A 13,189-nucleotide genomic window follows, 5' to 3' on the forward strand; every position below is an offset into this window, starting at 1 on the left:
CGCCCAGGAGAGTCTCAGCCCGGCCTAGTACGCCCCATCCAACCAGGACAGGTTCGCCCAGGAGAGTCTCAGCCCGGCTTAGTGCCTCCCATCCATCCAGGACAGGTTCGCCCAAGAGAGTCTCAGCCCGGCCTAGTACGCCCCATCGAGCCAGGACAGGTTCGCCCAGGAGAGTCTCAGCCCGGCCTAGTGCCTCCCATCCATCCAGGACAGGTTCGCCCAGGAGAGTCTCAGCCCGGCCTAGTACGCCCCATCCAGCCAGGACAGGTTCGCCCAGGAGAGTCTCAGCCCGGCCTAGTGCCTCCCATCCAGCCAGGACAGGTTCGTCCAGGAGAGGCTCAGCCCGGCCTAGTGCGCCCCATCCAGCCAGGACAGGTTCGCCCAGGAGAGTCCCAACCTGGCCTAGTTCCTCCCATCCAGCCAGGACAGGTTCGCCCAGGAGAGTCTCAGTCCGGCCTAGTGCCTCCCATCCAGCCAGGACAGGTTCGCCCAGGAGAGTCTCAGCCCGGCCTAGTGCGCCCCATCCAGCCAGGACAGGTTCGCCCAGGAGAGTCTCAGCCCGGCCTAGTGCGCCCCATCCAGCCAGGCCAGGTTCGCCCAGGAGAGTCCCAGCCCGGCCTAGTGCGTCCCTTCCAGCCAGGACAGGTGCTCCTAGGTGAGTCCCAGCCTGGCTTCGTGCACCCAGTTCAGCCCGGACATGTGCACCCACTCCAGACTGGTCTAGTGCATCCAGTTGTGTCACAACCTGGCTTAGTGCGTCCAGGGCAGTTTCAGCCAGGCCTGGTGTATCCAGGCGAATCGCAACCTGGCCAGCTTCTTCCACTTCAGCCTGACCATTTTCGTCCTGGTGAGGCCTTTCCTGGGCATGTGCATCCTATGGTCATCCAGTCTAGCCTAGGTATGTGGATTTTCTTATTACTTAAATTTTTGTTATTGCCAGTTTCATACATGTGCAATATGGAGTATATATGATCACTCAATAAATGTAACTTTGGTTTCTCGTTTTATGTTTTTAATTTTTGAATGTGCAGATCTTATCATACGGTGAGAAAGAAATGGTTATATAGGCATTCTTGCTCTATATTGCTTTTCTAGTTCTGCTTTTTCTTATTTATATACTACTAAATACTGTGTGTCTGTTACCTTTAACTGGGTGAAACGGTGCCTCATAGGCCAAAATGTTTTCAACCAAATTACCTCAAATGGGCTAACTTGTAGAATGCATCCAAAATCTGGGACCCATGACACCTGTCGAATTGAAATCTGGCAGGTTTTATAAAACAATTTAGGACATAAAAATTATCGAAGTATTTTATGACTTAATACAAAACATCATGAAACATTTCATATGTCAGCTCCTGATGTTTGACTCCTATACAGTTCACCAGTACACTTTCCATGGAGATACTTTAAGAACTCTTGATGTCCATTGGAAGCTCTGCTATTTTTGAAGGCATTGAGGAATCCAGTAAGGAAATATCTCTGAAATGACCTAACAGGTCACATGTGAGGTCTAGTTGTCTTTATATTTAGGTATAAAGCCCTTCCAGTTTTCAGCTTCTTGTGTATTTCTGCCCTTCTCCCTTTGTTCCTTGAATCACAAGAGTTTGTGATGCTAAGCTCAAACCAGACAAAAACATTATGGTTTATTATGATACATGCATCTAATCATTAAGGGCTAATTTTTCTATTTTCTAAACAATGTAATTTCTCTTACTTCCAGGTCGTCCTCTAACTCAGCAGCAATGCCAAGTTTCTTCTGGGAGAATACCCTGTGCAGATGTACAAGGACCAACAGCTTGTCATCAGACTGGATGCTGTTATGATGCTAGGGATCAGGTGACTCCATGCTACTATGGCAACACAGGTAAAAAGTAAAAAAAAAAAATACTTAATGCTGAGCCTAGGGTCCAGCCATTGCTGAGCCATTGCTGTACTTTGAAAGTAAAATGTCTTGCTTGCTCTCAGCCAATAACTAGGAACACTGCTGAGACAGTTTTTTTTTTCTTATCCACATTCTTTTCAGCATTTTATCAAATAAGATCATTTTCATAAAAAGAGGGTTTATATGCAATAGTCAGATCTTGTGCGAATTTCGGTTTTAAGGTTTTCCATATTGTTTAGGATATTTTGTTCGATTTTTTTTATCCCTCCTTTTTTCCATATACAACTCCAAGTGGCAAACTTATTCGTACTCCTTTCTCCTATCACAATGACAACAACTCTGTAAGGTGAGTTAGGCTGAGACATTATCCAGCTGGTTTTTCATGCCTAAAGCAGGACTAGAATTCACTATCTTCTGTTTCTAGGCCAGCACTTTAACTGCTGCACCAAACTATAGTGGAACATCAAGCTGTTCATCGGGACAACTTTCCAAGTTTTCCTCCAACATGGTCAATAACTCTAGAAATTATTCACTGGGGCCTTTGCAGATTATACATTGATTCATATTGGTGAAGCTTATTCTAGATACACTTTATTTTTAATGTGAGAAGCATCAAAGCAGCTGAGCAATAGATTTTCTGCTCCCAGTCTGATAAAACTGGGCGAGAGAACTATCACTTCTGCCTTTTCCTGAAAATAAACAAACACACCCATCCACCCCAAGTGTTCTTGATCTGTTTGGCTTGTAATCTCTGCACTTTGTGTCTTGTAGTCACTGTTCAGTGCCTTCGAGATGGCTACTTCATTTTGGTAATCTCCAGGGATATGCTGGATTATCCGATCATTCTGGAGAGTGTCAAACTCTCCTATGCCCAAGCAGGTTGCAGTCCAGTCAGGAAGACAGAATCTTTCCTGGTCTTCCGCTTTCCTCTCACACAGTGTGGCACAACTGTCCAGGTGAGGATGCTGTCTAGGCAAGTGCTAATCTATCTGGATCTTGAAGGATCTTTGATTTAATTACTAGACCATATAAAAATGCCTGTGTTTGTTGTCCTTCTAGGTGACTGGTGGCAAGTTGATATACGAAAACCAGCTGGTTTCTGGCCTTGACATCCTAAAAGGTCCAGATGGCTCTATTACACGAGATAGTACCTTCATGTATGTTCAATTTGCCATGTACCGATGAGATAGTTCTCCCTTTAGTTTTAAGATATGGATATTTTTAGTCTTCTAAATTAAGTTTTACAGATTTATGTAGTTTAGCTTTTGATTTATGTAGTTATTTTTCCAGATTATTGAGTACATTAGCTGATTAGAATGGGAATGGAAGTCCAATTGTAGAAGGCTCCCCACTTTTGGCATAGATTGGTTGCGCATCATTTGTAAACTAAGGTCCATCTTCTATAGCACTTTTTTTCAAAGTATCCAACAGTTAAGCGCAGCTTGATTCACATTTGTTTAGACTGCCATAAATAATCATGTTATAACCGAGGTTTGTTAACTCAAAACCTTAGAAAAGATAGCTATCTACTAAAAGTAAGATTAATTTTGAACATTTTACTCAAAACAAATGATTTACAGGAAAGTCTCTTCTATCTTGTACATGTAGGCTTCATGCTCGTTGTATCTACAATGCTACTGATTTCCTGCCACTTCAGGTTGAAGTGTTCTCACCTCCCAGCCCAGCTCCAATTTTCCAAGTGGGACCTCTCCGGCTTGAGCTGCGAATTGCCACTGGTACATATGCCTTAATGTCTGATATCAAGACAGCTGTGCATCTCCTTGCCTTGAAAAATCATACAGCCATATTTTGCCTCTTGTCCCCAGATTCGAGCTATACCTCATACTACTCAGATACACAGTATCCTATTGTGAAGATCCTGAGAGAGCCTGTGCATGTGGAGATTCGCATCCTACAGAGACTGGACCCATCCCTAGTTCTGGTTCTCCATGACTGCTGGGCTACTCCAAATTCAAATCCCCTTGAGCAATTACAGTGGCCAATCCTAGTAGATGGGTAAGTAAATAAAAAAAAAAGAAAAATGCTAATTCTCATAGCACTGGGTGGTTTCAATGGCAATATTTTACTCACTTTATTTAAAACAAGTTTATACAGCCATCCACTTTAATCAGCGTGACTCTGGGTGGCTTACAGAAAATTCTGTAAAATCTGGTTAAACCAATTAATGATGATGGAATAATAAAATGTAGATCCAAACGGAAATGAAACCATTATACAATTGGGCCTTCAACACATCATGATCCCAAGGCTGGGAGAAAGAGCCACATCTTGACAGCCTTTCTAATGCGTCTTCTTCCCAGGTGCCCATTTGAAGGCGACAACTACAGAACCGAGCTGGTACCCATGGGACCTGTTACATCAGAGCTTCCCTTTCCTAACCACTACCAGCGTTTCATCATTTACACGTTCACATTTGTGGATTCTGCCCCTCAAATGGTGCTAGATGGTTTGGTAAGATGATAAGCAAAATACTTCTTTTTGCATTCAGTTTTTCCAATTAAATTATCTTCTAAGAGAGTAGGGGACAATGTGCACAGTATGCTACTTGAATATAAAGGGGAAAAATCTAGTAACTACTTTTCCTAAGAAAATGGTGTGGTCAGGTTTTTAATACTAGTACAGATCACACATGTTGCTAAGGAGCAGGTCTGAAACAAATCTCTGGAGGGCATTAACCTGGATTTTTAATGGGCATTTTGAGGTGAGACCAATATATTTATTTGTAGTCATCTTTTTTTACAAATCTGTTTAAGAAATCTTGTTTCCTGAATACTTGTATCTAATAAACTGCTTATGGAAGCTGTGTATATCTTATATCTAAAGAGAGATGGATAAAATATACAATACCTTAATTGTTAGGGCACTGCCCATTGCTTGCTTATTTGGGTAAATAAAGGAGACTGAAAATGTCTTTTTTAGCAAGGCATTAATGAGTACATATTTTGGAGATATATCTTAATAGAAGTTATAATCTTGTGTGAGTTGAAATTAACTAAAATTAGACCTGGCAAGATTGAAGTTGGTCTACTCTGTTAACAGACTCATGCTATCTCTTTTCTAGGTGTACCTCTTCTGCAGCGTATCTGTTTGCCATCCTTCCGATCATGATTCCTGCAGAGTTGCATGTCAAATGCCAGTGACTTCAAGTAAGTTAGAATGCTTCACTGCCACAGTTTTAAAGGACTTTTCTCCCTCTACTTAGGTGTTCATGAGGCACATAATATATAAAAATAGTTAACATCAACATATCTTGGAATGCATGAAGAAATCAAACATGATCTAGGTTAAGGAAGGATTTTTGAAATCATTTTCAATAGTTTAGCATTGCCCATAAACCTGACTAGCTCACTGCTTATCCATAAACTTGTATGAGCAAGGAAGACCATAAGAAGCAATTGTCCCATTCTACTCTGCCTTGATCAAACCCCAATTGGAATGCTGTATTCACCTCTGGACATTGCAGTATATAAAATAGACATTGATACATTGGAGCAAGTTCATAGGATGACTATAAGGTGGCAAGGGGATTGACAAACAGCCCCATGAGAAATAGTTAGAGGAGCTAGTATATTTTGCCTGCAGAAGAGAAGACTGAGGGGAGAAATGGTAGCAGTTTTCAGATATACACTGGAGGAAGTACACTTGTTCTCTTTCACCCCACAGGCAGAGGGCAATGCAAGAATCAGAGGGAGATAGATTCAGGTGGTTAAATATTAAGAAGAATTTCCTGATGGTGTTCATGATGTGACATATCACTCTTTACTGGAGGTTTTCAAATAGAAGATACATAGTCACATGTCCAAAATGTTTAGCAGTTCCTCCATTGAAGAAGAAGTTAGACTAAATAAAGTTTTAAGGGCTCTTCCAACATTGATTAGGTGCAGTTTAAGTTAAAAAGCACTGGTTCTGAAACAAGTTCTTGAGAAACTCTACTTGTCTCCATTCGACATATTACTAATTAATTTTGTGTTTTGTTTTGCCTGTTTGCAATATGTAAAAGAACAAAGCTTTTGACCTCATTGCCACTAAATTGTATTTTTCTTACCAGTTTTGCCACAGGCTTTTAGAAAATCCAAATATTGAACATGAGCAAGGTTATTTTCATTCACTTGACGGTTATTCTAAAAAAATGAAATATTGGTAAAGCAGTATTTAGCATTGTAAAATCATGCAGATTTTTCTTTAGTGGGCTTATGCCTCTGTGTGCCTCAATTCTTTTTCATTGAATAGTGTTTTCACCAGTTTGCCTGATTAAAATTAAGCTTACTAATTTATAATTTCTTGATTATCCCATGGATTCATTTTTTTAAAAATATTTGTATATGTTTAAGTGATTATGTAAATAATTAAAAAATATTTTCATCCTACCTTTATTGTTTTTTTATTAATAACTCAAGGCAGCAAACATATCTAATGCCCATTCCTCCTCTTATTTTCCTCATAACTCTGTGAGGTGAATTGAGCTGAGAGAGTGGTCTTTTGAACTTTTCTTTCACCAATCCCCTATTATTATTATTTTAGAACTTTCCCCTTTAGTAATTAAATTGCAATCTGCTGGGAATTTATCATTTCTATGTATCTTATTGGAGATCTTGTCCTGTGTCTTAGGAGGCCGTCGGTTTTTGAAGGAGGAGAATGAGACAGAATCCTTGGATTTAGTAAGCACTTATGGAGCTGTAATTTTTCAAGAAAGTATTCATGAGAAACAAGTCGAGTGGAAGAATGGTAAGTAATTACAATAATAAAGAGCCAGGAATTAAAATAATATATTTAACATACTTCATATTTTCCTTAAAACACCAATCTCGGATTACTACATTTCTGTATAAAGTGAATGCTTGATATGCATAGTCATTTAAATAGGAATATTTATAAGTGGATTGGTAAATAGGCACCAGCTGACAATTACTGCCTTTAATATTCCAGAATGTACTGACAGTCCTGAAGCTGTTGCATTATTATTACAGAAAAATCCAAGCTGTAAACTTCCTCTTCCCCCTCATTCTTTTTACCCCAAGCTGGGGTAATGCTGATAGAATTTGCTAATAATTTGGATCTCAAGCCACTGTATATTCTATAATAGAATATGTTACGTAAAGATTAAGTAAGGGAGCATTCATAAGAAATGTGGACATCATTATATTTTATTCAGTGCTATTTCTGTGGCCCCTACAGAATAATCATTATACAGCAAGAAAAATGTTTTTCAATAGCTTGGCCAAGTGACAACTGCTTTGTGAGATGACAATAGATAAGTTACAAACTGTTTTCTCTTATCCACAGATGTGAACTCCAGTGAAGACCTGACTCTGGTGCTTTTGGTGGTACTACCTATCATTGGGATTATCCTATTTATTGCTGTGCTAGCGCTCTGGAAGAAAAGAAGCAGGATTACAAAGTTCTAAATTTGTTATACAGAAAATACATAAATAAAGCTATACCCAATAGCTTATAAAGTGTCTCTTGATATTTCAGTTCTTCGTTGACTAGATAGAAAATCTGCCATTGATTACTTCCAGTAATAATTCAGTTCTTATGTAGATGTTAGATATCTTCACATTGCTACAATTATGAATGCAAGAAACCCATTTTTGATATCAAAATTCATGCTTCACTCCCTTTTTTATCATATGGATCCTTTTAAAAACTATGCCTTTATGCAAATACTGCATGTACAAAGAGAAAGAATGTCTCTTATTTCAAACAGATTCCTGCATGAGGTCCTCTAAGCTTATTGCCAGGGCCTCAATATTGCTTCAAGGGGAGGGATGACATTAAAAGCACCAGCTATATTAAATGAAGCAAACAAGAGAGATTCTAGAAAGTGTTTCTAGGAATTATTAAGGAGTTTCTGAGAAATAAAGACAGAATGAATTATTGCTGGTAATAATTCATGTGAGTTATATGAATTGCAGATTTGTAAACATGGCCCTGAGATGATCTGCACAAATGCAACAATGGGAGGAGGGGAGCAACACATATTTAGGGGGGGTGGGATGTCTGGTAGCAAAACAATACTTTCCCACATTTTCCAGCTGACCCATTTTTTATATCTTTCAAAATACCTTCTGAACTTCATCACCAGAAGTGGATGGAAAAACCAGAGTTTGCCCTATCTTTGCTGCCATTGATGTTGCATGGGGATACTTAACATTTTATTTGGAACTTGTTTCAGCTCCAATTACTATATTCATGACTTGCAGCAGAGATGGGCCTTAATTGTTGGAAACCCCCTTTGTCTACACCATTACATTTTTGTTTTCTGATACAGAATCAAAAAATATCAATGCAAAAATATAGGCTAGCCTAATGTTTTTTATTTATTTTATTTTATTTATTATTATATTTCTATACCGCCCTTCTCCTGCGGGACTCAGGGCGGTGCACAGCCGAGATAAAACATAACATATAAAATTTAAAAAACAGTTTAAAAACAATTAAATAATTTCGGCCCAGTAATTAAAATAACCCAATTAAAACCAAATTCAATTAAAACTGAGAGGATGGGATCAAGGATGGGGTCATTTTAAAATGACAAAAACCTACAGGCAGGGTTTTGTCCTAGAGAATGAATTTGGGTGCATACCCTACCTGCAAGAATAAAACTAGGATTTCATTGGGGTTCAAGTTGATGAGAAATTGATACTGTAGGCCACTTTTAATCTACCTCTATAATGGTAACTGCATACCACTTTATAAAGTCATCTCTCTCTTTTTTGCCATAGAGACAATTTTTGACTCTTAGCTGTTTTCTTGGCAAGGTTTTTCAAAAGTGGTTTGTCCTTGCCTACTTTCTAGGGTTGAGAGAGAGAGGAACTGGGCCAAGGTCACCCAGCTGGCTTTGTACTGAATAAGTAGTGAAAGGAGGGAAAAATTGTAGTGGGGGGGGGATCTAACAAAATTGAGACTGCATCCTCCCCTCCCCAGTCTTTTGGATATGACCAAGGTCAAATCCAATTCCTCTCTTTGCCTAATCTCATATTTTAATGGAAAGGATGAGCTCGCTGAATTGTTACCTAGTTGCTGAAATCTGGGTTTCCTTTAAAGATACGCATTCTCATTTTCCAAAATCAGGAGAAGGAGCAAAACAAAAAACAACAAAACAAACCCCAACCCAGCTTGTCTACCTTCCTGAAGGGAGAAATCAAGTCTTCCTGCCTCAGAGTGAAAGTGCTTGGCAGGATTCACTGGAATGGTTGCCCTAGAAAAGGCTTCATGACTCAGACAGGCCCGGGGCTGCCTCAGTGAACCCAGGCAGCTTTTTAATGCCTTTGCTAAAGCGGTAATAGCAACCTTAGGGTCCCCAGGATCAGGAGTGAAATCCGGCAAGTTCTGACAGGTTCTGGAGAATCGGTAGTGGAAATTTTGAGCAATTTGGAGAACCAGTAGCGGAAATTTTGAGTAGTTTGGAGAACTGGCAAATACCATCTCTGGCTGGCCCCAGAGTGGGGAGGGAATGGGGATTTTGCAGTATCCTTCCCCTGGAGTGGGGTGGGTATGGAGATTTTGCAGTATCCTTCCCCTGCCACGCCCACCAAGCCACACCATGCATACCAAGCCACACCCACAGAACCGGTAGTAAAAAAATTTGGATTTCACCACTGCCCAGGATGCTAAACTTCACTCTTTCTCCCAAATGAGACTTACCCCTCCTTGGGTTAGCTTCCTCTGGTGAAGCAGTCAGTCAACCAAGAGGGATGGCTGAAGTTGACAATCCCTTTCCCCTATCTTAGCTCTGCCCGAATGTGAGGGGGCTTCTTGAGATGAGGGTCTCACCTGGCCTTTTTCTGGCAGTGCGATGCTGGCAGAACAACTCTCTCTGTTAGCTTAGCAAATATTCAGGGGCCAGGCAGGCTTCATAGCACAACTTGCACTGTTCGCCCACCACAAACTAGCATTGACAGGGCTGCTTTTCTCCTGGCCAGGGTTTCTTCTTGATGACATTTGACAAACGTGGCTTTCTTTCTGTTCAGTTGACAGAAAATGGTTTTATTATGGCCCCACTCTGCCACAAAGAAAGTGTACTTATTTATTTATTAAACAAATTTATATAGCCACCCATCTCACAGTGACTCTGGGCAGTGTACAACACTAAAAAGCCCGGTTTTAAAACTCCACAATTTAACCTCCCCACCCCCATCGCAATCTGGCAATAAATAAGTGCATTAAATGCCAAACTGGCAGTGATCCTGTATGTCAGGATGATGTCGACGATGACGCACATTTATTTAACATTTACAGATAGTCCTCGACTTATAAGTTCACTTAGTGACCATTTGAACTTACAACGGCACTAAAAAAAGTGACGTATGACCATTTTTCATTCTTATGACTGTTGCAGCATCCCCATGGTCACGTGATTTACATTCGGATGCTTGATAACTGACTCACATTTATGACGGTTAGAGTGTCCTGGGGGTGCATGTGATCACCTTTTGAGACCTTCTGATGAGGAATGTCAATGGGGAAGCCAGATTCACTTAATAAACCTGTTACTAATTTAACTGCAGTGATTCACTTAACAAATGTGGCAAGAAAAGTTGTAAAATGGGGCAAGCTCACTTAACAAATGTCTCACTTAGCAGCATAAATTTTGGGCTCAATTGTGGTCATACGTTGAGGACTACCTGTATATAGTTGCCTAACTTAAGTTCCACTGTGGGAGTCTCCCAATGAAAAAACACACAAAAACAGGTGGAACTTCAATCACCCTGTTGTCACTGCCACCTGGATTTTTCTGATCACACTCTAAATACCCATGTAAGTAAACTACATATTCATGCTCCTGGTCTGAGTGAAACTGGTTGTCTAAAAGGGGAAAGGGAGGGAAGATGTTTGTAGATCATCTGTCAATTCAAGGCCAAAATATCAGTTGCTTTTGTGGTCAGTTTCATTTTAATTTGCACAAGGTATCAAATGTATGTAAAACTGAACAGATGTCAGGTCTCTGCCTTTCTAATAGGGGGAAAAAAAGAGAACACACACTCTGACAGACAGTTAACGGTTTCTATGAAACCTAGAAATTTTGGGATTCCTTTTCAAACTAAATCTTGCACTTTCAACATGACCCCTCAGCTATTCTGAGCATCTTCCTGAAGGGTAAAATTGCTCAGCAATTTGCCTAACTTGCATATAGATCTCCAGAACGCTGCTTGCTTTGGAAAATAACAAACCTGAGTTTGGCTTTACTGAACTGTAAGAAAATGAAATAAAAATTAGATAGCCATGAAGCAGGTCCCATAGATGTTGTACAAATATACATTGTTGTTCCTTGTTTGCTGTGCCCCTTGGACAGTATGATCATTGTGAAAATTTGCTTTTTCTAAATTTTTGCTAGGGAAAAAATTTGCTTTTTCTAAATTTTCTAAATTTTTTCTAAATTTTTGCTGGGTGAGCACAGCAAGTTGTAACGGCTGTTTTCTCAGCAAGATCTGTTGCCTAATGCCAAGATGCAGGTAAATGTCTTCTGTTTACTTCTTTTGTCTACCCCTCTCAAATTGTTATTTCACAAGCTGAACATATTATTTCTGTATGAAAAGTCCTTCCTTTCAGAATTCATCCTGCTATTATGCAAAGAAATCCATCATGGCCTATAAGACCTCTTCTGCTGAATGAGTTATATGTGTATCAGTAGGATATATTACCAGTAAGCAATACTTAATAACATTAAGTTATACTAAACTTGGGTGTCAATTTCACACTTGGGATATTCACAATCCCACTCAAAATATCCTGCATTACAGGGCTAATTGTTTGCCTGTTCTAGGGGCAGTTTTCTCAGTTTCTAACCATAGGTGTGTAGGCCTTGACAAAAGATGAAAGTTCAATTCAATGGAAGAGTATATTACCGTTTTTTTCGGAGTATAAGACGCACCTTTTCCCCCCTAAAAAGAGGGTGAAAATCTGGGTGCCTCTTATACTTCAAATGTAGCCCCGCCCAGTTTCTCAAACGGAGGTTTCAGAGGCCAAAAAAAGCATCAGAAACTAAGCTTCAGAAAAGAAGCCCGCAAACAGAGTTTCAGAGGCTTTTTTTCTGAAGCTCTCTTTCAGAGGCAGGAAAAAAAGCAAAAAAAAAAAAAAGCAAAGCAGAGAGCTCACAACCAAGGGACCCGTTGCTAAAATTCACCTCTGGGAACAGCTGATTGGGGGTTTCCGGGAGGCCGATCCACCCACTAATCAGCTTTTTCCTCCCCAAAAACTAAGGTGCGTCTTATACTCTGAAAAATACGGTAGTTTCTGTTTAGGGAATCTAACAGAAGCAGCAGTAACTGCATTATGAAGCAGCTAGCCTTAACTGGTATGCTTTAATCCTGGCCTTATCACAACTGTTCAAAGATTTACAACACAATACCATAAAGTGGCAGGTGATGAAAATGTAGCATCCTCCAATGACCTTGTAAGCACATAGCATTTTTGAAACCGTGTTGTTTTCATGGGACTTAAATAACCAAACTTCTTTTAAAAATGTCTGGAGAAGTTGATGTGCTCTTGCTTTGATCTGTTCAATCTTAGCTATTGCCTTGCAGTCGCTGTTTAGGGTCTGTAAGGCAATACAAGTGAAGCCTTTGTAGTTCAATGAAGTTCATTCTTTAAGTGAAGTGATTTTTTTCCTAATGTTTCTGTATAAATGTGACGACAAACTTATAGACAAACATGGTCTGTCTCTGGTATTGATGTCTAAAATGCATTGGTATTTTAATGTCCTGTGACAATTCCTTTAAGTCCCCAGAAAAATCCTGACAGTATGTTTTACTTGCTATATGCTATATATAAAACACTTGCCAGGATTAATTTAACCAGTTTGCTCAGTAATTCCAAGCTTCTAACACAATGATCCATAAACTAACCAGACAAAATGAATTCACTTAAAATGGTAGATTAACTACTTTGTGGCCTCAGTTTTATCCCAATATAGCCAGGTGATGCTTAAAACAATACAGAATAAAATGTACGTTTATATATTTACGAAATAAATGAAATGAAACGAATATGAAAGTCTTTGGAAATTAAGAAGCCCAGAGAAAAAGGCTGATCAAAACCACACTGATCTAAATACAGAAAGGTGTCTTATGCAAATCAGGTCCTGGCCCACATAGCCTACTACTGTCTATTCTAATCAAACAAGTACTAGATTTCACATCTCCAAGTAGCACACATTTGCATGTATGTAAATTGAATACTATCTTTAAGGAACTCATCATCAAAATTGCTGAACTGTGATACCTTCTGATGCATAAACATTTGTAAGAGATACAGCCAACTTGTGTGTGTTGGCAAAATGTA

General features: G+C 39.6%; 1 protein-coding gene across 1 annotated transcript; it reads left to right on the forward strand.

Moving 5' to 3' along the window:
• The first annotated feature begins 833 nt into the window (after positions 1-833).
• ZP1 (zona pellucida glycoprotein 1) lies at positions 834-7,325 on the forward strand. Its single transcript, XM_070957307.1, has 10 exons — positions 834-898; positions 1,724-1,867; positions 2,657-2,841; positions 2,945-3,042; positions 3,494-3,621; positions 3,712-3,901; positions 4,207-4,357; positions 4,968-5,052; positions 6,515-6,631; positions 7,190-7,325. Exons 1-10 carry the CDS (start codon positions 877-879, stop codon positions 7,309-7,311), a joined length of 1,242 nt encoding a protein of 413 aa, XP_070813408.1. The 5' UTR covers positions 834-876; the 3' UTR covers positions 7,312-7,325.
• The last annotated feature ends 5,864 nt before the right edge of the window (positions 7,326-13,189 follow it).

Source organism: Pituophis catenifer, unplaced genomic scaffold, assembly GCF_029215685.1.
Source record: "Pituophis catenifer annectens isolate HBS135680 unplaced genomic scaffold, rPitCat1.0.hap2 SCAF_1, whole genome shotgun sequence".
Classification (NCBI taxonomy): Eukaryota; Metazoa; Chordata; class Lepidosauria; order Squamata; family Colubridae; genus Pituophis; species Pituophis catenifer.

What these genes read in the sequence shown, in the direction of transcription:
- ZP1 (XM_070957307.1), top strand. Translation starts at nt 877, where the DNA reads ATGGTCATCCAGTCTAGCCTAG. An exon ending in GGTCATCCAGTCTAGCCTAG is followed by an intron (nt 899 to 1,723) that starts GTATGTGGATTT and finishes TCTTACTTCCAG; the next exon opens with GTCGTCCTCTAACTCAGCAG. An exon ending in TGGCCAATCCTAGTAGATGG is followed by an intron (nt 3,902 to 4,206) that starts GTAAGTAAATAA and finishes TCTTCTTCCCAG; the next exon opens with GTGCCCATTTGAAGGCGACA.